The following is a 25,877-nucleotide window of genomic DNA, read 5'->3' on the forward strand; positions in this document are numbered from 1 at the left end:
AGATATTTGCCCCAAACAAACCTCAGCATGTATTTTTGTAATTTCAATTTTGTATATTGTTTTTACAATCATTTTCACCCAATGAAAAGTGGAATGTAAAACTCAAATTTATTCCAGAATGTTTCCTTAATGATTTTTTTTTTTTTTTTTTCAGAATCTCAAAATGTACCAACAACGCCAGTCAGCTCATCATCTCTACCAGCCATGAAAACTCAATCGCCAGATGTAGAATCGCCAACACCTTTACCAACCATGGTGACTCCTAAGGCACCTCCAAAAACAACACCACATAGAAACATACGCACACCTCAAGTTGATCCAATCCCAGCAAGGAGGAGCTCTACACGTACGATAAAACGCAAGAAATTTGATGATGAGATGGTAGAAAGTAGTCTTTATAATAAAATTGATCGTCAAACACCAAGTCGACCAAAAATACCAAGTCTTGTTCCTCTTGCAACTCCAAGTTCATCCACCACTGCTATGATTATTCCTGTTGAAAAAACAGAAGTTCCAGTTATAGTTCCTGTATTACCGGTAGTTCCCCCACCCCCTGTGGTCCCTGCCCCTCCAGCTCCTATACCAGAGAAAAAGATCAATTTACCACCTGCAAAAAGCAGCTCAAGGGTGAGTAGAAGGGTAACAAGTTACTATGCAACAGAAAGCACTGGCACAGGCTTTAAAGCAGTTTGTAGAGATTGGGGTAGTTGAAAGTTTAGTTACTATTCAACAGAAGGCACTGGCACTGGCATAGGCTTAAAAAATACGGTGCTCACTAATGCTTTCCTTTAATGGATTTTATTGTTGGCTCAGTTCAGCGATTGATTAAAAAAAGCTCAACCTGTTAGATTGGACTTCTTTTTTTTTATTTCAACAAATTAATATTTTATTCCAAATGATAAAATTGCAGCTTTTCTTAAATGCTCTGTCTAATTTTCAGCCTTCGAAGTCCAGTTCAAAGAGACCAAAAAGACCACGGGTATGTTTCTATTTATTTGAAAATGTTTTGTGTTGAAGGGAAACCATGTGGAAGAGATTACTACTTATTCAGGGGTATACTGGAGAAAATATATCTTTGACACTAAAAGGGACAGGTGCGCCATTTTTTGGGGGGGAGGGGGGGGGGGGTGATTTTAATCTTGAATATATGCAAATAGACTTCAGAAGGAAGTACTAGAAATGTACGAATTCACAAAATTCCTTTGAAATACTTCAAACTGGGAATTTTACTCACTTTCCCTACGTCTTTACTATATATCACAGATATACATAGTATTTAAACAGTTTTTATTATACGCCCACATGAAATGGGGGGCGTATATTGCCGTCACCCATGTTCGTCCATCCGTCCACAATTGCTCGGAAACATTCTACAAGATGCAATTCTTGACGGAATGGTATGAATCGAAATTCGAAAAATATTTAGCATCAGTTATTGCCCACGTTTTTGAGAACGCGTTCAATTTTTAGCTCGTAAACACTCTAGAAGGCTCAATTCTTGACAGATTTTGACAAAACTTGGTGAAATTGTTATTTACCACCCATGGAAAATTGACCTTGTTATTGAAAACGCTTTCGAATTTTAGCTTAAACGCATGATTCTTGCCAGATTTTGACAAAACTTGATTTTATTATTCAGTACAGTGCTGAAGATTGAATTTTGCCTTCTAGAGTTTTCACAAGCTAAAAATTGAACACTTTTTCAAGAACAAGGGCAATAACTCATACTGAAGGTTGAATATTTCATACTGGTGATTCTTACTGTACTGCTAAATATTTATGTTCAAAACAAAGCTGCCAGTGGGCATATATTACCTTGCCTGGCAAGCTATTTTTATTATTTCCCATTATAGGCTGTGCTGGCAGCATCATCTAAAGATCTTGGTAGATGGAAGGCTCAAGATGATCTGTTACTAATCAACGCTGTTCAACAATGTAATGATTTAAGTCTAGTTCACACTGGAGTCAAATTTTCCTGTCATTTTACTCTAAAAGAAATACAGGAACGATGGTATGCTTTACTCTACGATCAACAAATATCAAAGTAAGTCTTCATTCCAGTAAGTTTTCAGTCTAATTAATATTTGACCAAATTTTCATTCCCTTTTTTATCAGCTTTTCTTTTTTAAAATGGCCACTTCAGTCTCTTAAGACAGGCCCCTTCAATAGTCGTCATAATAACCTTTTGACATACCCTGCTTTAACTAATCAGATTTCTGTCTTCTCCAGTACTGGCATTTGGTGAGAGAGTGAAGGAAGTTGATTGGTTAAAGCAGATGTCATCCTATTAGGTCAAAAGTTAATTTGGCAAATGTTTAAGAGGGCAGTCTTTAGACCCTAACTGAAGTGAATGTTTTGAAAATAAAAGCTAATATAAAAAATGGAAGGAAAGTTTGATTTAATTTTGATTAATTCAAATACTGGCAGTCTGGTTTCTATGTTAAAACAACTGGAACTAGCTTATGTGTTGTCCTGAACAATTATTTCACCAAACTTAAAGATGGGTTTCTTTATTTTTTTATTATTAAGCAAACTATTTGATTAATTGGTGTTTCTAATAAATTATCATCTATTCTTAAACATATCATATTATGTTCTTATTGCATATAATTAAGAGTTATAACCAATCAGAAATGTCCATGTATTTTCTTCTTATTTTAATATTTAATAAATTTCAGACTATCAATACAGACTATGAAGATGTTACACCCAGATATCATCGGCCAAGTTCAAGCTAAAGCTCTATTTAGTAATAGAGAGGAAGAATTACTAGGAACAATTCCCTCGGTAAGTGTTTTGATAACTTTTAAACGGACAGATTCGCCATTTTCAGGTTTTTTTTTGGAGTCTTGAATATATGTAAATAGACTTCAAAAGTACTAGAAATCACATAATCCCTTCTAAAATACCTCAAACTAGGAATTTCTTTTCCTATTTTTATAGATGTCTTTTCTAATATGGCAAAGTCTGAAGAAAAAACTTGTTGTCTATTTAACTTTCTAACATGGATTAACTTAGACTCACATGGTTTTGAAGGTTCAAATTTCACAATTTTTTTGACAGCTTGTACTTTAGTTTCAGAAACCGAAATTTTTTGCTAAGCTGATCAGTAATAGTGTTTATATTTCAACATTGAAATTTGAAGCTTCCATTCCATATTTATCCACATTTGAAATGACGACTCATCTTTTCTTGAGACACTGCCATGTATGGGAAAAGAAATTCCTACTTTTTTTTTGGAAGGAATTATGAAATTATGAATCTCAGTCTAACTTCCGTTCCTCTTTTATTAGTTTCGTTTCGAATGTTTTATTAGCTTTGTACGTAACCACTACAGTAAGGTCTAACACTGTCCTTCTTGACTTTTCATTCTGTTAACCTTTGCTTGACCTCTGTTTTCACCAGTCACGTGGCTGCCCTTTCCATCGACTGAGTTTGATTTGCCAATACCCACTTGCTAAATCTAACGTACTAAAAGATTTGGCACCACCATGACTATCTAGCATCTGATTGGACAGCCAAAGGTTAACAGAATGAAAAGTCAAGAAGGACAGTGTTAGACCCTACTGTAGTGGCTACGTACAAAGCTAATAGCTAATAAAAACTTCGAAACGAAACTTATAAAATACAAATGGAGGTTAGGTCTAATTTTGATTAAACTGTTGAATCTGTCTCTTTAAGTGAACTGTTTTGAAATCTCCTCATGCAATTTTAGCCCATCTCTCTTCTATTCAAAAGCAACTTTTTGATTTGTTTTACTTTATTTCAGACCAAGAATCCGTCCATTGAAAGATTTCAAGACCTGGTAAACGAACATCCAGAAGATTTCTACCCACTGAGAACACCTAAAGCTCTTCACACTCATTGGCTACTTTTAAAACAATATCACTTACTTCCCGACCAATCAGGTATTGACTAAATTATCCAATTTATAAATCGACATTGTTCATTGCAAACTAACCAAAATGTCAGATAAATCTTAAAAAGGGATTGTAAAGTGGTTTTCTATATTTTTTATGTGTATTTGGCCATACTGATGACCTCTGCTTTGACCAATCAAATGCCTTCACCCTCTCACAAAATCTCAGCACTGGAGAGGGCAGAAGTTTGATTGGTTAAAGCGGGGGTCATCGGGTTAGGTTAAAAGATTATTTTGAGAAATGTTCAAGAAGATCCTAACTGAAAGGTTAAAGCAGGTGTCATCAGATAAGTTCAAAAGGTTCAAGAAGGCCGTCTTTAGACCCTAACTGAATGGTTAAAGCAGGTGTCATCAGATAAAAATCAAAAGGTTATTTTGACAAATTTTCAAGTAGGCCGTCTTTAGACCTTAACTGAAGTGGCTAATTAAAGATAATAGCTAATGAAAAACGGAATGAAAGTTTGGTCTGATTTGAATTAGACTGGTCTAATTATAGTATATTATTAATTTTTAGTACAACCAATGCCAAGAGGAGATCATATTTTAAATTTTTCTGATGCAGAAGATGCTATTCATGATGAAGAGTTACTGTAAGTTAGAAATCTCAGATCACTTTTATCTGCCTCTATTCCAGCCTCTATTCCAGCCTCTGATAGCTATTTTGAAAGTTGTCGACAGGTGTAGAGACAGAAAAACCAGGCCCTTTTTTATGGAAATTTTTCCAGAAAATTAAGTTCACAAGGACCTTGTCTTGTTCTATAGCACAGAGTGTTAATTCTTTACAGTAAATGACGTCATATGCATGGTTACTCCGAGCGCATGGCGGTTGTGGGTTCAATTTTCGATCGGTGTGTGATAGTCTGATGACCTTGAATAAGTCATCTTCACTCATAATTCCAGTCGACCCATTATGGGTACAGATAATCTGGGAAAGATCAATGCCAAGAGGTTTGGTCAAGGACCAGCTGGTCGAAAGGATCCTTAACTGTGAACTTTAGTTAATCTTTGTAAGACATATAGAACTTAAGTTCACCTGTAGATGACAATGTAGATTGTTAAAACGTAGTATTAAATAAAATTAAGGAGTAGTATACCATGAAATTTCTTACCATCTGGTCCCACGCCAAAGCTCTTGGCAATGGACTTCCTGTACTATTTATGTAATAATGATGTTAGATAGTTATATCAGTATTTTTGTTGAAATAGGCCTAAACCTAACTTTGTTTTTTTTTCAGGGAGCCAAAAGATGAAGCTGTGGAAAAAGGTAAATATATTTTTTTCTTGATACTTTTGCTGATAGACATTACAAAGTAGACACAGTACATTCTTTCACATTAAAGATCCCCCGACAGTTGGATATCGAAAAAGAGTAGGCTATGGCCTCTGTCCTTGCAAAATTTCCCTCATTGCATCCTGCATGGCGTTGCCTGTCTTCATTAGCCCACATGGTGCAGACAAGTAGGATGTGAAACTCATTCATTTCATTTCATTTGACAGAATTAATGGTAGCTGACAGAAGATGTAAGAAAGAGATTCGACATTTAGAAGAAGAAATGCCTAAGTTACAATGTCTAGTGGACAATGTTACAGGTCAGAATTTCTATTTTTCAATATTTGATAATCAAACAAATGTTTTAGAAGTGACTATAGGGGTTGCCAGATTGGTTCAGTTCTACACGTTTGGGATTCATGGAGTGAACCAGACGTTCAATAAAACAAGTTGGAACCGAGTTCAGAATGCATTCCTACTCTGCCGAAAAATAGTTGGTGCCTACAGAATTCAAAATGGCCGAGAAGGAAATAGATATTTTGAATGTGACATATTCTGCTTGCGATTTAGTGCAGAATTGGAACAGAATTGGAACAGACAGAACCTATTAAAAACTATCCAATGGATGTTACATTTCTAGTCAGGCAGTGCATGCTAAAATTGCTTGACTGAAGGGAATCCAATAGTAATTAGTTCTATGCCTCTGACCCCGTCTGTCTTAGCAAAATTTCCCTGATTGCAAACTGCATGGCATTGCCAGATAATCTGGGGGAAAATAGAAGGCTGTGAAACAAAATTCATTTTATTTCTTGTAAAATGAGTATCAAAAAGGAGAAGGGTCTTCTCTTGATGACGGCCATGTTTTTTTTAAGGAATGCCAAGTCAGTAGTCCAAAAGTATTAGGTCAATGCCTCTGTCCTGGCAAATTTCCCTCATTGCACACTGCATGGTGTGGCCTGTCTTCATTAGCTCAATCTTGAAAATGACAAATAAAAAAGGAGAATGATCTTATATTGAAAATGGCCATGTTTTTTTGACAGGAATCAGCCCTCCTGATTTTGACAACCAAACTCTGGCTGTATTAAGAGGAAGATTAGTTAGATATCTGATGAGATCAAAAGAGGTAAGTTAACTTTCCTGTAACTCTGGTTCATTGTAAAATATGCTCAAGTCTTATATTGTTAAGTTAAAGGTATACTACCTCTTAGAATGACCAAACAATTGAAATTTTTAAACTTTGTTAAAATGAGCCAGTGGACTTACCTGGTGTTATAACTATACAACAGAATCTCTCTATAATCTAATAAATCTATAAAACTAAGTAATAATTCATTAAACTAAAACGCTTAGAAGTGTTTTTCAATAATTATTTAGTTTAATGGATGTATTGTCTTTTATAGAGATTCTATTCTTTAGTCATGGTACCTGGTAAGTCTAACTGATGAATATGTACACTTGTTGGGCAAAATCGCAACCTAAAATCCAAACAACATATTGCCAAAATATTAGTAACAGTTAAAGAAAGTCTTCACATGAGGAAGTATATCAATCATAAATGAGTAAGTATTTCATAATGAAAATATTTGTTTCCTAGATTACCCTTGGAAGAGCAACTAAAGATACCAATGTAGATGTAGATCTATCTCTAGAGGGACCAGCATGGAAAATCTCCCGACAACAGGGTGTCATCAAACTAAGGCCATGTGGTGATTTCTATCTAGCTAACGAAGGAAAGCGTCCGATCTACGTAGATGGGAAACCAATTATTAAAGGCAATAAACAAAAATTATTTCATAATTCAGTGGTTGAGGTGAGTGCACCTTTTTTTTTAATTTTGTGTTTGGATATTTAGGGATGGAGATGGGAGAGGGGGCTTTAAAGGGATTGTAAAGAGGTTTTTTTAAAAAAAAGTTATGTGTATCAAAGGGACACTGATAGCATCAATTTGCACCATTCCAATTTTTAATCAGACATCTGCAGTGCCTGCCATGACTTCACTAATCGCAAAATATGCTTTATCACACAAGGCCTTTCGCGGATAGTGACATCATCAATGTGCACCTTGTGGCTAATGAAGACAGCCAACACCATGCAGGGTGCATTGAGAGAAATTTTGCCAGGACAATGGCATTAGCCTGCTCTTTTTCAATTTCCAACTGTCCTTCAGCTCAGCCTATAGCACACAGGTCCTCTGTATATTGCCCAATCTGAACTACAAGACGTTTTTTCCATGTTGAGAAACAGAGGTTGTCTATTCCACCAGCTGCCACCTGCAGTATATCCCCAATGAAGAGTTATCTATAATTTCAGATTTCCAGTTTACGGTTTATTTTTCTAATCAATGAAGAACTCGTCAAGACAATGAGGACAGAAATACCCAAATTAATACCAAACATTACTTGATGTTCTAGTACTTTGTAGTCTTGTTCATCTTTTATACACTCATTGTGAATAAACATATTTTTCATTAAGACTACGTACTCCCTATTCTTGTGCCTGTTTCGACATTGGGACAAGCCTTATACCATTGCCTTGTAAAATAGGGGGAAGGGAGGTTAAGAGATCTTTGTGAAAAAGACGAAGATTAAGATTTAACTGTAGTCTGAATTAATATCAATTACTTCCCCTTGCGTGCTCTTCTAATCAGGAAAGCAGGTAAGGTCACATGAGATAAACAAATGCATTGGCGATAGAAATTTTCTGTTTTGTGAATGTTATTTAAAATGATCAGCTTGATTGATTGCAAACTTGGTATTTCAATGGCCAAATTAGCTCACTGATTTCATTTGTGATTAAACCGGTCGCTTAAAATGATGTGTATGTGTAGAATTAATGCAATCACGAATTTCAGACTGATAAAGGGACACAACTCTTCATAAACCCAGACTATAAAAAAAAAAACAAAACCTTTCATTCCTGAAACCAAGCAATAGGTCAATCCTCTACCAAGCTTTTAAATCAATTGTGTCTGTAGAAAATATTTCAGCCAGTGGTGAAAATAAACTTGTAATTTTTTTTTATCAGCTGCAATGTTTATGTGCTGTCGGTATAACTTTTAAGTTACATGATACACTAACAATGGAGACTCATGTACTTATGATTTTGTTGCTGATAATATTTTTGAATCTTCAAGAATGTTGGACATCAGTGGGTGATCGTTCTTTCGTATTTCAAAAATGTTTGGAGACATGTCTAAAGTCGAATTGTACAGACATGAATGTGTTTTTTTCGCGGCAGCCATATTACTTACAACTGTTACATTGGGACTGTTCATCAGAGTGTAGGTATTACTGTATGTGGAAAACTGTTGATGCTTTTCAAAAAGATGGTCTACCAATTCCACAGTTTAATGGCAAGGTAAGATGAAAGTTTTTAGGAGCTCCTCTATAGATTTGGGCCGGGTAAAATAATCGAAAATCGTTGCTTTGAATTTTAAATTTACATTATCGATTATCAAGTTTCATAATCGATTAAATGTCAAAGTAATTTTTTCTCTTGTGTATGGTACCAGTCCTATGGTCATTGATCCACTGATAGTATTAATCTCTTCCACATTACCCATCAGCAGGCGTGTAACTAAGGAGAATATTCTTAGCAAAATTCGAACAAATTCCCCAATTCTATGTCCATTCTAAGAGGTAGTATACCTTTAAGTAGGAATGAACACTATAAAAGACTGACTAATATTGTGTCTTCTCTATGATTCCAGTGGCCATTTATTCGGATATTGGGTATTCAGGAACCAGCCTCTACTCTGTTTTCTCTGGGTAATGCTGCATGTTGTTTGGGGATATTTTATCTTCGTTCTCGTATATTACCCAGAGTTCACATGTTTTACGTTTGGCACGTCGTAGCTATAGTAAGTATAATATACACCTATATATTTTCTTTAAGACTTTGTGCATGCAGTTTTAAATGGCCGACGCTGAGAGTTCAGTTTTGTTAAAAAGAGTTTTGATGGAACTGCATACAATATAAAATAGTGTAGGGGAGTTATGATGCTATGACTGAACTACAAAAATACCAATCTTTCCGAAATAACTGAGTTTGGTGGATTTTATTCAAATTAAATAGGTGAAAAACCTGTGTAACATTCCTACAACACAGGGCCTAGTTAATCTGTCTCTAGACCAGACTACAACTTTTAAAACAGCTCTAAAAGGCTGGAATAGAGGCAGATGAGTTGTTCGTTCGTATTGTCTGACAATAACCTTGTTATAAATCTTCTTACATCCACGCTACAAAATATAGTTAGTCAGATGTTAGTTATCTCCCTTGAAGAGTCTATCATCATCGTAGACAGAAGTCTGGGGGTCAGAGACTAATAAGCTATTGTCATATGACCTAATATTTGAAAGTAGTTTCCACCAGCTGTATACAAGGTTATTGTCAGGCGGAGCGAGAATGGAAAACTTATATACGATAAATGTTTTTGTCTGAATGACGTGAAGGTCAAAGGTCGTTGTGAAATCTGTTGTTTATTGTAGGTATCTTTGAATGCTTGGATCTGTTCTATTATATTCCATACCAGAGACTTTGATATAACAGAGGTAAGCTTTAGCTATTACAGAGTGGTATAACCTAGAGATGAAATTGGAGCTGCAGTGGCTCAGTGAGTTCGACTCTTGCTTGCTAGTGTTCACAACTCATCATTTGAGCCTTCAAATACATGTGTGTCCAGAATTATCTGTGTTTGAATCTTGAAATGACCACTTGTCAATTTTAAGATACTCTGTGATATATAAAAAAGACATATATAGAAATAGTTTGAGATAGTTTTGAAGGAATTAAGAGATTTTCATACATTTCTAGTACTTCTGAAGACTATTTACATACTTTCAAGACTCAAATCAACACCCAAAATGGCACATCTACTCCTTTAAGGAGTCATCTAGTCATCTAGTCATTCAGATGGGACAAAAACCAAAGTGTGGTGTATTATTGGCAGTGCATCTTAAAGACCCCGCGGCAGTTAGGAATAAAGAGAAAGAGTAGGCTAATTTCCCATCAAAATTTACCTCTTTGCACACTCCATGGGGTTACCGGTCTTTGTTAGCTTAATTTGAACATAAAATGGGTTGTGTGCTTCTTTTCTTTTGAATGCAAAATATTTTATTTTCAGAAATTAGATTATTATTTTGCCTTTTCTGTGGTGTGTATCAACATCTGGGCATTTTTATGCAGGTAAGTTGACTGTTTCATTGCACCATGACATTCTTTTCTGACCTAGCTGACCTGTAAAGGTTTGAGTATCCGAAACGTGAGTCCGAGTCTTCATGCTGTAGGATATATAACTTTCCGTTCCAGAGTCTGCGTACATATCTCATATGATTAAATTCTTCTATTGGAAAGCTTATTCTATTTACAAAGATAGGTGTTCTGATGAGACTTATTTATCCAAAACATTGTTGTATGGAGTATATACTTATTCTTCTAGATCATTTGTGAAAAGTTCATTAGCTGCTACCAGTGTTTCGCCAGTATGTTGCTTGGAATTTGGGTTTCATTTTGCGGTTCTGAGCGTTGGTTTATTTATTGTATGACTTTTAGCTCCTCTTAAGTCATCTTAAACATTATGAAGATTCACCCCCTGGGGGTGTGGACTAGGGTGTCAGGGGTGTGACCAGCTGGTGTAGGAGAAGAACTTATTTTAAATTGAGAGAGCACCTCACATTATCACATGCTGGAAATGTGGATAAAACAAATTTTTGGGGGTGTGAAAGGTCCAGTTGATTGATCCAGGCGTGTGAAGGCTGAAAAAGGCTGCCAAATTGCCAAATCTGAGTCACGAAGTGGTATCAAGTGTTTGAGTTTATTGTGAATTCATTAATTTTATTTTTGTATTTTAAGGGTATTAGGAACAAAGAGGTATATTCAAACTGGTATATTCTCGGTCATTATACTTGGTATCTATATAAAACATATTCACTATTTACATTATGTTAAACTAGACTACGGCTATAACATGCAAGTAAACGTTATATTTGGTAAGTATAAGTCAATGAGTTATCCATTCTTCCCCGTCTCCTTGACCACAAGACTATGGGTCGCTCTGGATCTGCTCGTTCGGGATTCATGGAATCAACTGAACGTTCCGTAAAACAAGTTGGAACAGAGTTTAGAATGCGTTCCATGTGAGCTGAAAAAATAGTAGGTGTGGACAGAATTCAAAATGGAGGAATCCGGAGAAGGAAATAGATGAGAAAATTTTGAATGTGACATATTCTGCTTTCAGTTTCATACTGTTTGATTGAAGGCAGAATTGGAACAGACGGAACCAGTTCAGAACTGTCCAATCGAGTGGCATTAGGTGACATGACCCAAAACATATTTGGATGCCCTTTAGTCCAAGAATTTTTTTAGATAACCTTTTTACTAATTTAATCATTCATTCATGCATTCATACCTTCATACCATCATATCTAACAAACAGAATTACATCAAACATTTGTCCTCACTCCATTTATTCTTTCATATATTCTTTTATTCATTCATTTTTTCTTTCATTCATTCATTTTTTCATTTATTCATTCATTCATTCATTCATATCTAACAAACAGAATTACATCAAACATTTGTCCTCACTCCATTTATTCTTTCATATATTCTTTTATTCATTCATTTTTTCTTTCATTCATTCATTTTTTCATTTATTCATTCATTCATTCATTCATATCTAACAAACAGAATTACATCAAACATTTGTACTCATTCATTCATTCATTTATTCATTTTTTCATTTATTCTTTTATTTATTCATTCATTCTTTTATTTCAGGTATAGTGAACACACTGTGTTGGTCTGTTTGGGCTATATTAAAAAATAAACAACAGAGTTATTCATGGAAATGTTTATTTACTATGGTGTCCCTTAGTTCTTTACTGTTATTAGAATTGCTAGATTTCCCTCCATTATTTTGGGTGTTGGATGCCCATGCTTTTTGGCATGCTGGAACCATTCCTTTAGCTATACTCTGGACTAGGTAAGTCGAAACTTACATTTTGTATGTGTATCAGGGACACTGATAGCATCAATTTGCATCATTCCAATTTTCAATCAGACTTCTGTGGTTCCTGCAATTCCTCTAAAACTAAGTGTTTGATAAAGTCACTAATCATAAAATATGCACATGGCCCTTCACGATTAGTGAAGTCAATCCAACATTTAGTTTTAGTGGAGTTGCAGGAACCATAGACGTCTGATCGAAAATTGGAATGGTGCAAATTGATGCAATCCCTTTAAGAATAAAATCGCATGTACCAATTATCTTGCATGCCCAGGTGTTAGTAATGGTCCCCTTTAACCAATATTATAAAATGACAGAAGGCTAATGCTACAAATTAAATTTACCCACTACACACTGCAAGGTATTGCAGGTATTACTTAGTTCTATCATGAGCAAGAAAATAGGATGTTAGTCTCTCAATTTTATATTTTTTCTACAGTTTTACAGTAGATGATTGTCAATATTTACAAGAACAAAAAGAAGAAACCAGACCAAAACTGGACTAAACAATGAAGACTACATTTTATCATGTGGTTATCCAGGTCTGAACTACTTATATTTATTTGTGTGGTTATCCAGACCACAACTGGACAATTGCCTTATTAAAGTTTGTGTTCTCAGTTTGTGTTTAATATGAAATAGACCTTATTCATGTGTCAGCCATATTGAATCCAGAATGAGGCTCATAACGCAAACAAACAAACAAACAAACAAACAAACAAACAAACAAACAAACAAAATGTCACTGCAGAAAAATGGCAACCTTGACGTCTTTAAGTCTCTTTTAGCCTGATCTCTTGCTATTGATCAAGTGTTTAGTAATGAGTACTCCTTCACATAACAATTATTAATGTATTATGATTATGTTGATGATGATGATGATTATTATTAATGTATTATGATGATAATGATGAATTTTATTTGTTATTATTAATGTCTTATGATTAAAATGATTGTTATTGTTATTATTATTAATGCATTATAATTACAATGATGATGATTATTATTTGTTATTATTAATGCATTACGATTACAACGATGATAATTATTTGTGATTATTAAAGTATTATGATTACAATGATGATGATTATTATTTGTTATTATTAATATATTATGATTACAATGATGATAATTATTTGTGATTATTAAAGTATTATGATTACAATGATGATGATTATTATTGTTATTATAATTAATATGTATGATAACAATGATGATTATTATTTGTTATTATTAATGTATTACGATTACAATGATGATAATTATTATTTTTTAACATTAATATGTTTTGATTTCAATGATGATGCTTATTATTGTTATTATTATTAATATATATGATAACAATGATGATTATTATTTGTTATTATCATTAATGTATTATTATTACAATGATGATGATTATTGTTATTATTAATGTATTATGATTACAATGATGATTATTATTGTTATTCTTATTAATATATTATGCTTACAATTATTATTGTTATTCGTATTAATATATTATGCTTACAATGATGATGATTATTACTGTTATTCTTATGAATGTATTATGATTACAATGATGATTATTATTACATGTATTGTTACTATTAATGTATTTATAATTGATTACAATGATGATTATGATTGTTTATAGCCTGATTGGTTACACTACATGTTACTGAATCTTTCCAATTATAGTGCACCATTGGGGGGTCTTTCCAATTATAGTGCACCATTTGAAGGGGCCTTTTCAATTATAGTGCACCATTTGGGAGGGTCTTTCCAATTATGGTGTACCATTGGGGGGTCTTTCCAATTATAGTGCACCATTGAGGGGGTCTTTCCACTTACAGCGCACCATTGGGGGTGGTCTTGCCACTTATAGTGCACCATTTGGGGGGGAGGGGTCTTGCCACTTATAGTGTACCGTGGCAGGTCTTGGGAAGGTCTTGCCACTTATAGCGTACCGTGGCAGGTCTTGCCACTTATAGCGTACCGCCACTTATAGCGTACCGTGGCAGGTCTTGCCACTTATAGCGTACCGTGGCAGGTCTTGCCTTTTATAGCATTCCCTTGAATTGCCAATGTGGAAGGTCTTACCTCTTTGCTTTTATCTAAAACCAGTCAGAGTGCTTAGTTCTATGTTCTGCTGTTTAGCAGGGGGTTCAGATGACCATGGTCTTAAAGAGATACAGTGGTGTAAATATTAGCACAATTTACTGATCAATAGAGCTAATTTTCAACTTATTTATGCCGGTTCGTCTGACTTGTAGGTGTACTGACATCCGTAAAGACAGTTGAAATTAAGCTTTTTCAGCTGATAAAGCAAATATTTACACGACTGTATCAGTTTAAAATTCCATTACCCAAACTGAACAACCCAACCAATATTTTTATTCAGTAACATGTGGTATTATCAATCAGTGATCAGTTCACATACAGTTATATATAATGTACAAATTCTTCATAACAATAAACTGACTATTTAAGTCTTGATAATGGTGAATTTTAAACTGGAAGTTTGCTTACGTGGTGATACACCTAAAGTACTTGGCCACATTTCACAAAAAATATGACGATAAAAATTTGTCGTAAGAATAGAATCTTACATTTCGAAATAACATAGTGCAAGATTTTTTGTGGAACAAGGCTGTGATGAAGAATGTGTTTGGCACCCCTTTCAGATTTTAGAGGGCATTGGTCATGGGGCTGAATACATCTGGCAATGAAAGAAGAATGAATTTGCCTTTTTTTCTGGCCTGAGGGATGCGGGTCCTCTTCAGGCCAGAAAGAAGAAAATTCATTCTAATGGGCCATGTCACAATCCCCCCTTCCTTAAATATGCCAGCTAAAATTTGGGACAAAAACAGAATTGGTAAAAGGTTTTCCAGCCTTTGTATGTGTCTGAAAGACTAAGATATCAAAGGACCATTCAGATATCAGATCAATGCTATGGTTCCTGTAATTCTAGAGAAATTTGATAAGATTATGACATCACTATTGTAAATAAGATTAGAAACTTGAGGTATTTGTGACATTCTAGTCATAATCTTGTTAAGTTATTTTGTAATGATGTCAAACAGGAACAAGTGTCTCTTTTACCCATACAAATGTTAAAAACCTTTTTGAACCTTTTTAATAATGCTGCAGATTTCCTTAAAATGTCCTCAGACTCAAAATGAATGGACCTTACTTACATATAGTGACCACATTATGTCATATAAAACTACTTATGATTTTAACATGGAAATAACACACACAAATATAGTTCTCAACCTTTTGAATCTTTTCCAAAACTAAATAAGTCTAATTTTTGAAAAAGGTTCTAATATTTCAACAAAGCCTTCAAATCGCATTTGAAATCTAAACCTGGCCTTTTTAAAATCAAACTTATTAATACGAGGAGGTGATTCAAAATGGTTGCAACTACGTTCGTGTGTGTTATTTCATGTAAGAATTATACGTAGTTTCATATGAACATTATGTATTAGCACGACAAATAAGATATAAAATAAATATTGTAAAATAAATAATATTTACAATTCTTTAATCTAGATATCACAGACTCTATACTATAAAATATGTTGCACTCTAAAACAGAATTTGTATTTACAAATATATATATCTAGTATTTCAAATCTTTTGCTTATTTCTTCAAAATCTTGAAATATGAAAGATCCCAAATGGAGTCATTGATATCGATGTTTATAAGCCCTATCACTTCAGTGTTCAATTTAGACTGAAAAAATTGATTAGCAATTTATCACACCAAATTTTAGTCTTGGCTAATCAAGTTTAATCTTGATTCGATAGCAATTCAAAATGTTCTAGTTGAAGTCGTGCAAATGACGTTCTTTACAGATATATAGAGATCGACGAGGGTTACAGTATATTTCTAAAATTGTTTATGTACAAAAATTCAAGGAAGTTACCTTAAAAATGCTGATGTGGTGGTAGACCATTGGTGTAAAAATTATATCAAAACTTATATCATTAAAAACTTTGTCTTAAATTGTTAGAAATTGGCTCATAGTTAGTAGACATCACAAAAGATTTCTATATTCCTTTGAGTTAAAATACAGATTTCAGAGATTGTAAAGAGGTTTTCTAAATTTTGTATGTGTATCAGGGACACTGATAGCATCAATTTGTACCATTTCAATTTCATTTCGTCTGTAGTTCTTGCAATTCCACTAAAACTAAGTGTTTGATGACATCACTGATTGCAAAATATGCTTTATCACACAAGGCCCTTTGCTATTAGTGACGACATCACACACTTAGTTTGAGTGGAATTGTAGGAACCACAGAAGTCTGTTGGGGATCGAAATGGTGCAAAATGATGCTTCCAGTGACCCTGATACACATAAAAAAAATCTAGAAAACCTCTTTACAATCCCTTTAAAATCATACAATTAAAGGTGATGGCATACTTCAGAAAACATCGCAAAAAATCCCTTGTCGCAGATGATAACAATTTTTACCACACAAAACCAATTCTTTTCTTGGTGGTTCCCTTTCCATTGATGGTGAACTTAACATCTTCTGTTGTCTGCCCTTGATAGCTGGGTAACTGTTTGCCACACTGGTCAGCTGCCATGTAACTAGGACGAATACCACCTTTACCAGCAAATATTGGACCACATCCACCACCAGCTCCTTGTCGAGCAGCTTTCTTCAAAGGAATCGTGTTTCGACCACCTTCTTCACAATGTTTGATGACTTTTTGAGCATATTCTTGGAACTGGTCTTCCTCTATTCCCAGCAATTCAAGATTAGCTTTATCTAAAGCAAGCTGTTCTTGACGCAAAAGTTCTTTGACCTTGAGATTGTGATCCTAAAAAATATATAAATGGAAATTTGTAATTTGATAATCAGACTGTAACTGATGTCATCTAAATGACACTGCATCTGAATGACATTGGTACTGTCTAAATCACACTGATGTCATCAAAATGACATTGCATCTGAATGACATTGATACTGTCTAAATGACAGTGATGTCTGAATGACACTGATACCGTCTAAATGACACCGATACCTTCTAAATGACACTGATGTCTGAATGACACTGATACCGTCTAAATGACACTGATACCTTCTAAATGACACTGATGTCTGAATGACACTGATACCTTCTAATTGACACCGCTGTCTAAATGACACTGATACCTTCTAAATGACACTGATGTCTTCTAAATGACACTGAAACCTTCTAAATGACACTGATGTCTAAATGACACTGATGTCTAAATGACACTGATACCTTCTTAATGACACTGATGTCTAAATGACACTAATACCTTTTAAATGACAGTGATGTCTGAATGACACTGATACCTTCTTAATGACACTGATGTCTAAATGACACTGATACCTTCTAAATGACAGTGATGTCTGAATGACACTGATACCTTCTAATTGACACCGATGTCTAAATGACACTGATACCTTCTAAATGACAGTGATGTCTAAATGACACTGATGCCTTCTAAATGACACTGATGTCTAAATGACACTGATGTCTAAATGACACTGATGTCTAAATGACACTGATACCTTCTAAATGACAGTGATGTCTAAATGACACTAATACCTTCTAAATGACACTGATGTCCGAATGACACTGATGTCTTCTAAATGACACTGATGTCTAAATGACACTGATACCTTTTAAATGACAGTGATGTCTGAATGACATTGATACCTTCTAAATGACACTGATGTCCGAATGACACTGATGTCTGAATGTCACTGATATCTGAATATCCAAATGACACTGACGTCCACTGATGTCAGAATGACACTGATGTCCGAATGACACTGATGTCTGAATGTCCAAATAACACTAAGGTCTGACTGTCCAAATGACACCGTTGTCGACTGATGTCTGAATGTCCAAATGACATTGAGGTCTGAATGACACTGATGTCTGACTGTCAAAATAACACTGAGGTCCAAATGACACTGATGTCTGACTGTCCAAATGACACTGATGTCTGACTGTCCAAATGACACTGTTGTCCACAGTCTGAATGACACTGATGTCCAAAGGACACTGAATGATGCTGTTGTCTGACTGTCCAAATGACACTGAATGACACTGATGTCTGAATGTCCAAATGACACTGTCATCCAATAATGTCAGAATGACACTGATGTCTGACTGTTCGGCATAAATAATCAAATAATATTTGTGCTTACCTTTTGTTTATCATGGAAAGATTTTAATTTTAAAGTGTTTTCCTGCCTCACTCTTTCTTTTTCCAGTTCATTCTGGTGGAAAATCTCATCAGCTTCTTTACGTATAGCCATTAACTCTAGATCTTTCTTCTTCTCTGTCTTCCTCTTTATTTCATCAGCAAGAACCTAGTAAAAACACAGAAACAATGTTTTAAAAGGGACAAATTTGCCATTTTCAGAGGTTGATTTGGGTCTTTAATACATTTTTACATAGACTTCAGGAGTACTAGAAATGTATGAAAATCGCTTAATTCCTGTAAATATATCTCAAACTAGGAAGTTTACTTTCTATATATGTCTTTTCTATATATGGCAGTTTCTCCAGAAAAGACGAGTCATCATTTTAACTTTCAACGCATATAATTCTGGATACACATGGCCACATATTCTCGAAACAATCTTAGCTCTAGGTAGGATGTCCTATCCATGTTAGAAGATTAGAACCTAGCGCTAAGATCGTTTTGAGAATACGTGGCATGGATTTGAAGGTTCAAATTTTTACAGTGAGCTGTGAACACTATTAACGATTAGCTTAGCAGGGGGGCTCATCAACAGCTCGAAGTGCTGGATCTAACACTCATCTGGGGTGAAGAAGCATTCAAAGAAACTGGCTACATCTGCTTCAAAGAGTGCCAGTGAGTCAGCCTATGAACTTTTCAGTCGACTCCCCTCTAAAGATATCTAAATTGCATGTGAACTCTGTAAAAGAACTTTACCTTTTTCTGTCTGTGTTCTGCTGATTCTTGAATCATTTTTTTAACTTTAATAGCTCGCTCTTCATCTTCCTTTATTTTCTTCTCTTCGATTTCTTTTTCAGCTCGTAAAATTCTTTCATCCTCGTTGTCGACTTTTTCTTTAATTTGAGCTCGTAATTTATCTCGGATTTTCTCCAGGTGAGCTTGTTTTTCTCTGAAACAAAATGAGCGAAATGAAAGGAAATAACATAGACAGGGAATGGCAATAGAATTTTGGGGTTTTTTTTAAACTTCAAAATGAGCTTTTGAAAAATTATCACATAATAATTATCTTAAGCTTGAACTGGCATAATTTATTTTTGATTTCCAACGATTAAGGGGAGTGTTCATCATTTTCATTGGTTGCTTTAGGTCTTGACTAAAACTGATTGGTCTAGAATTCACGATCAGTTAAACAGACGAAATATTGAAGAAGAAAAATTACACAGGATTAAGGAAGAGAAAGAAGCTCAGAGACAGAAATCTAAAGATATTGTTAAAAACTGGGGAAACACCATTGTTGTAAGTAAAAATAAAAATGTTTTGTTGATGTAAATTGGTCATGTCAGTCTTAAAGGGACAGGTGCACCATTTTCAGGGGTTGCTTTAGGTCTTGTATATATGTACAAAGTCTTCAGAAGTACGAGAAATGTACAAAAGTTGTGTTATTCCTTCATAAATACCTCAAACTAGGAATTTCACTTGCTATTTCTATACTTTATGTCTTTTCTATATATGGTAGAGTCTCAAGAAAAGACATTGTCATTTTAACTTTCAAATGCAGATAATTCTGGACACACATGGATTTGAAGTCTCAAATTTTGACAATCAGCTGTGAACACTATTACTGAATAGCTTAGCTAAAAATTCCTGTTTCTGAGACTAAGGTATGTTTGGTCAAATGGATGGCGAATCTCTCCCTTAAGTGGCACAGCATGTAGCATACAGGGCCTTAGTTTAAGTGGTGTAAAAAAAAAATAAAGAACATGACTTACATGTGAATATTGTTTTCCCTTTCTGCCCGTAATTTCATCATTTTTCTTTTAGCTGCGGCAAATACTCGACATTCATCATCTTCTTCCTATAAATTATAACAAACTTTTTAATTCTTGTCTTTGAATTGAGTCAGCTCTCAAACACCATTAACAGATCTGCCAGAATGATTGACAGCTGAATATTGACCAATCCCTGTAAAATCAGCTGCCACCAAGCCACAAAGCGTGTCATAAATGAAATTTCATTTTTAACGACTCGTGTGTTTCTGACAAAATTGTACAGAAGTGTGCATGGGGTACTTGTAATGCAAACGAAAGATTGGAAATGAAATGAAATGAATGGAGTTTTACGTCCTACTTTTCTGTATCATGTGGGCTAATGAAGACGGGCCACGCCATGCGGGGTGCAATGAGGGAAATTTTGCCAGGACAGCGGCATTAGCCTGCTCTTTTTTCGATTTCCAACTGTCGAGGGATCCTTAACGTGCACAGCCTGTAGCACACGAGGCCTCGGTTTATTGTCCCATCCGAACGACTAGACGCTTTTCCATGTCAGGCCCTCGTACCTGCATCACTGACAGGGGGAAACCGGGTTGAAAAATCCAAAGGTATTTTCTCGACCTATGCCAGGATTGAACCCTGGACCTTTAGGTTAGCAAGCAAGCGTCTAACTCATTGAGCCACCGTGGCTCCCCCAAAAAGATTGGAGGGATTGTGGTTGTTTGTGGTGATTAGGTGTACCTATGTGGGCGGAGCCAAAGCTGTTCTTGTGGATTCGTGAATATAAAAAATTTTCATTATTTGAGGGAATTAAAACCAATGAAACCTAATCACCAGACAGATGACCAGTGGTTTGCATAAGATAGAGGTCATCGTAATTCAACCCACGTTTCTTTACATCAATTATTAGATGGGAGCATAGTTCACTTTATCCAAATAGCTTTACATGAGATGAGGTTCTATAGCACAGTTGGTTACAGCGTTAACTTACATAACCTCATTTGCATAATTACGTCGAGCAAATGGCGACTGTGGGTTCGATCAGCATGTGAAAGTCTGATGACCTTGAATAAGTCATCTTCACTCATAAATCCAGTCAACCCAGCTGTACATGGGTACAGCTAATCCAGGAAATATCAATGCCAAGAGGTTTGGCCAATGACCAGCTAGCAGAAAAGATCTTAAGTTGTTATCCTTGAAAAATATAGTTTTCTTTTTTGAGGTAGTAATTTGAACCATGAAAATTGCTCCTGTCATGATGAACAAAAAATAACTCGTACTCACATCTTCCTGTTGTTGTTGAATTTTTTTCAAAACTTGTAAATCCTGTATCTGTTGGAGATTGTCTAACATCAGTTGATTCTGTTCTTCTTTCATTACTTTCTCTAGCTGTTCTTTCTCCAAATGATATTTCATACCCAGTTTCTTTAGTTCTTCACCTTCAATAATATCTTCTTGTACATCAAGAGCTTTCAATCTCTCGTGTTCATTAACTCTAGAATAGGGAAATAACACAATCATAACATTTAGAAGCTGAGAGCATAACATATAACAAAAGATAGCTTGCCAGGCAAGGTAATACACGCCCACTGGCAGCTTTGATTTTAAATAAAAATATCTAGCAGTACAGTAACAATTACCAGTATGAAATATTCAACCTTCAGATATACACTTCTTCTGAATTTTTTGAGGCGATACTAAATAATATTACCAAAATCTGTCAAGAATTGGGCCTACTAGAGTGTTTACGTGCTACAAATTGAACGCGTTTTCAAGAACAAGGCCAATAACTCATACTAATTATTTTTCCATTTTTCTGATTTTCAATAGGGTTCATCCTTGGGTGATTACTAACACCAATATCAAGTTTCGTCAAAATCAGTCAAGAATTGTGCCTTCAAGAGTGTTTATGAGCAATTGTGGACGGATGGACGAACCGATGGACCGACATGGGTGACAGCAATATACGTCCCCATTTCATGTTTATTTTTATCCAATGCAATGCGTCGATAAGACTGAAACAATCGCGGTTCATCATTTTATCAGTGAATCATAGCAGCCCTAGTCTGCATCCTATTTGTACAACCAGTCTCAGGAGGCTGGCACGCCTACTGCCCTCTCCTAATGAATAAGAATGAAAAAGAATAAAACTTACTGTAGTTGCTGAAAGCTTCTAGTTTCTAGAGTGTTTTTTATTCTAGTGGCTGCCTTCTCCTGATCTCGTCGTATTCCCTCCTCATATTCTTGTTGGGCCAATCTTAACCAATCTTCATCTTTCCCAGCTATAGCTTGTTTCTTAACCTTCTTTAATTCAATCTGTGCTTCTCTTTCTTTTAAAACTTCTGTTAACAAAAGTGCTCCCTGAAATTGAAATTATTCATAAAATTTGAAGTGGTAGAGATCGTCGATACATGAAAATTTTCTCAAAAAGGCAGGTTGTGGGCACCCCTACTTCATAACACAGAATGTGTTATCTCCCCTTAATCAGGGTTCCTGCATAAAAAAAAACATTATTTTTAAATGCTGTGTTAAAGATAGTGGACCACAGCCATATACGCCCACCACGGCATGCGGATGGTAAATATTCAATATGGCAATACCTCTAACGGTCGAAAATAGCTCAAATTTGACCTTGATCTTTGTTTTATGAATATGTATACACATACCTAATTTCATTTGATTCCATGAAAAAATCTAGTTTTTAGAGCGTTTACAAGCAAATGTTGACGGACGGACCGACGGACAGGGGCGTCGACAATATACGTCCACATAGAGAGATGTGGGCATATAAAAACTTGGTTAAAGGGACATCCCCCTTTTTTTGTAAAACATTTTCATTATCAAAAGCATCTTAAATTATACCTGAAAATATTTCTAAAGTATGTTATTTATATCTATGTATCTACTGGATCAAACTGAATTTGTTTTAAAAGGGTTAATTAAAAACAGAGAGTACTAAGTGTTAATTAAGCAGTTTGACCTAGTTACAGTGATTGGCTTTATACAGTAGTTTTCTTACAGCTTTCAAAAAGAATAACGAACTTTAAAATGTTACGTAAAATTAACAGCTAGATTTTTTTACTTAAAACTTTTAGATAGGTTATGGGATACAATTCTATAGATATTGGTTTATAGTTTTCACAAATTTGATCAACAAAATTTTTCGACCTATAAAAAAAGCAGAATGTCCCTTTAATTGAAACCCGCTCTCTTGTTGCCCTCCCTTGTTGTTCTATGTTTTAATTTCATGTAGAATCATCAAGTGTAAATTAACTATTTAGATTACAATGTAAATATATCAAAAAACTAAAAAAGATACAAAATTATAATCTATTAATTTTGATCAGATTGCAAGTGGTAGCAGCGGAGCCAGGTGTATATCCAAGGGGGGGGGGGGGATGCGAAATATCTGCTGAGATTGCCCCAATTTCTAACAGAGTTATGAGATTTTCACCCGATTTCCCCTACCCCCCTCCCCTTTTGACTCCACCTCTGGCAAATGGTTGAATTATGAAAAAAATCAACTCACGTGGAAGGCTTTGACTCTATCAGTTTGATAATATTGTTGTGTTTTAGCTTTTTCTATAGCTTCTTTACGCTGGGTTGCTTGGTATTTAGCTTCTTCTATATCTATAGCTACTCTTTCTTCTTCTTCTTTAGCTTCTCTGATCTTCCTAGCTTCTAACTTACGCTGTCTCTGACCCTACCATCAAATAAAAAGCTTCAATTATTAAAAGGAATGCTACTTCTTAAAATTAAAATTCTCAAACTTGGTCAATAAGAAAATATAAGCTTATTCATCAGTTTCCAATCAGTCTCATCATAATTATACCAAAATTTCGTTCCGTTTTTTTTTTAAGCTTTTATTCTTAATATAGCCACTTCAGTTAGGGTCTTAAAACGGCCTTCTCAAACGGCCAGCCAATCAAATTCATGTCCTCTTCAACACTGGCATTTTGTGACGCAAACAAAAGTTACATTCACTATCTAATAAAATCCAAGCGTTGAAGAGGGCATGAATTTGATTGGCTGGCGGTGTCATTGAACAGACGAATGTTCTAGAAAGCCATCTTAAGACCCTAACTGAAGTGGCTATATTAAATATAAAAGCTAGTAAAAACAAACAGGTTTTAATGTCCATAATACCAACTCTAGAGATTCAGAAGACATCAATATAGGAAAATGAAATTCCTAGTTTGAGATAATATTGAAGGAATAATGCACATTTTCATACATTTCTAGTACTTCTGAAGACTATTTACATTTATTAAAGACCTAAAGCAACCCCTGAAAATGGTGCACCTGTCCCTTTAAGACTGACATGACCAATTTACATCAACAAAACATTTTTATTTTTACTTACAACAATGGTGTTTCCCCAGTTTTTAACAATATCTTTAGATTTCTGTCTCTGAGCTTCTTTCTCTTCCTTAATCCTCTGTAATTTTTCTTCTTCAATATTTCGTCTGTTTAACTGATCGTGAATTCTAGACCAATCAGTTTTAGTTAAAACTTTGACTTGACGTAGATCGGTACCGTCAGCTAGCTGCATGCTGGGTGGTTCCATTTCAATAGGTGGACGAGGTGGTGTTGCTGGAATATAATATTTTTTAGATTTACTTATTATCAATCTCATTCTCGAATTTGACAAGAGATAAGCCAAAAAGGAGCTTGTATCAAGGTACTATATTGTATGGGTCAAAAATTGATGTGCACATGAAATTTTTTTGGGTGATCTTGACATTAGTTACTTGATCATGGTACGGTACTTATTGTTTAAGTAAAGTAAAAAGTTTTTGAATTTTTCTATTATTTTTATGAGAATTGGAAAGCAGCCTGAAAATAGTACTGTTAGTCTTAGATTGTCTTTGTGTTGATGAAAATATAAACATAAGCACACATTATGTCTTCAAAATTTGTATTTACAGAGGTCAATTTTCAGACAAATAATAGAAAACATTCTAAAAAATTGTTACTTTGCCCAGACAATAGTAATTTAAAAATGAGGGAATGATGTAAACAAAACTCGGCCTAGGCCTAAATCTATGAACATATAAATTCTGCATCGTATTGACATTTTTGAGAGTTCAAATATTTTTTATTCTTAAACATTTAAATACTTACCACGGGTGGTTCCCCTTCTTCTACCATGCATTACGGTCGCCATCTTAACAAATTATATTCCCAATGTCCAGAAAGTTACAAAGATTTCATTAAAAGCCTTTTAATTACAGAAATGTTTGCATGAAAATGTAAATGAATTGAAGTTGTCAAGCACAACAATGGTCGTCAAGACGTCACTTCCGTGTTTATCGACCTTGACCTTAATTGGGAAGATAACTCTCACGATCTTCAATCAGACCACAGCTATTTCTTTCTTTAGCGTGGAAATTTATATGAAATATGAGATTAGCTGAAAACTTTTTCGTTATGTTTTTATGAAGACATTACATCGATAGAATTAATTTTCAATTTGCAACAAAGCTTGATCGTCCGTTTAGCAAATTTATTAAGACTATTCATAAGTACAGCCGACCCGAGTCTCAGGCTGAGAGCCGAAGATAGACCTAAAACTTCTCATCTATGACGTACCGTTGTTACATTTAATTAATTTCGCTACCGGTATATGGCTTGAGATAAAATTATTCCATTTCTTTTAATGACTCGGGTGCCTAATTGTACACTGCATAGCGTCGACCTTTTTCATTAACCTAATCTAGAGCAGAAA

General features: G+C 34.8%; 3 protein-coding genes across 3 annotated transcripts; 2 read left to right on the top strand and 1 right to left on the bottom strand.

Annotated features, from left to right (window-relative positions):
- Positions 1-252: 252 nt before the first annotated feature.
- LOTGIDRAFT_225027 (hypothetical protein) lies at positions 253-7,661 on the top strand (the record flags this gene model as incomplete). Its single annotated transcript, XM_009049150.1, has 10 exons — positions 253-631; positions 1,867-2,044; positions 2,679-2,787; positions 3,770-3,908; positions 4,434-4,509; positions 5,155-5,183; positions 5,417-5,509; positions 6,230-6,312; positions 6,784-6,999; positions 7,500-7,661. 10 exons carry the CDS (start codon positions 253-255, stop codon positions 7,590-7,592), a joined length of 1,395 nt encoding a protein of 464 aa, XP_009047398.1. The 3' UTR covers positions 7,593-7,661.
- A 624-nt stretch (positions 7,662-8,285) lies between these two features.
- On the top strand, positions 8,286-12,175 carry LOTGIDRAFT_138807 (hypothetical protein; the record flags this gene model as incomplete). Its single annotated transcript, XM_009049151.1, has 6 exons — positions 8,286-8,546; positions 8,899-9,048; positions 9,677-9,739; positions 10,312-10,373; positions 11,040-11,176; positions 11,967-12,175. The coding sequence occupies 6 exons, from the start codon at positions 8,286-8,288 to the stop codon at positions 12,173-12,175; spliced, it is 882 nt and encodes a 293-aa protein (XP_009047399.1).
- A 2,141-nt stretch (positions 12,176-14,316) lies between these two features.
- Positions 14,317-25,289, bottom strand: LOTGIDRAFT_225029 (hypothetical protein). Its single transcript, XM_009049152.1, has 9 exons — positions 25,274-25,289; positions 24,513-24,742; positions 23,679-23,852; positions 22,305-22,510; positions 21,434-21,644; positions 20,150-20,235; positions 19,137-19,329; positions 18,382-18,546; positions 14,317-17,014 (listed from the first exon to the last, which is right to left on the bottom strand). The coding sequence occupies exons 2-9, from the start codon at positions 24,714-24,716 to the stop codon at positions 16,658-16,660; spliced, it is 1,596 nt and encodes a 531-aa protein (XP_009047400.1). The 5' UTR covers positions 24,717-24,742; positions 25,274-25,289; the 3' UTR covers positions 14,317-16,657.
- Between the last annotated feature and the right edge of the window lie 588 nt (positions 25,290-25,877).

This window comes from Lottia gigantea (assembly GCF_000327385.1).
Source record: "Lottia gigantea unplaced genomic scaffold LOTGIsca_130, whole genome shotgun sequence".
In the NCBI taxonomy this organism is placed as follows: Eukaryota; Metazoa; Mollusca; class Gastropoda; family Lottiidae; genus Lottia; species Lottia gigantea.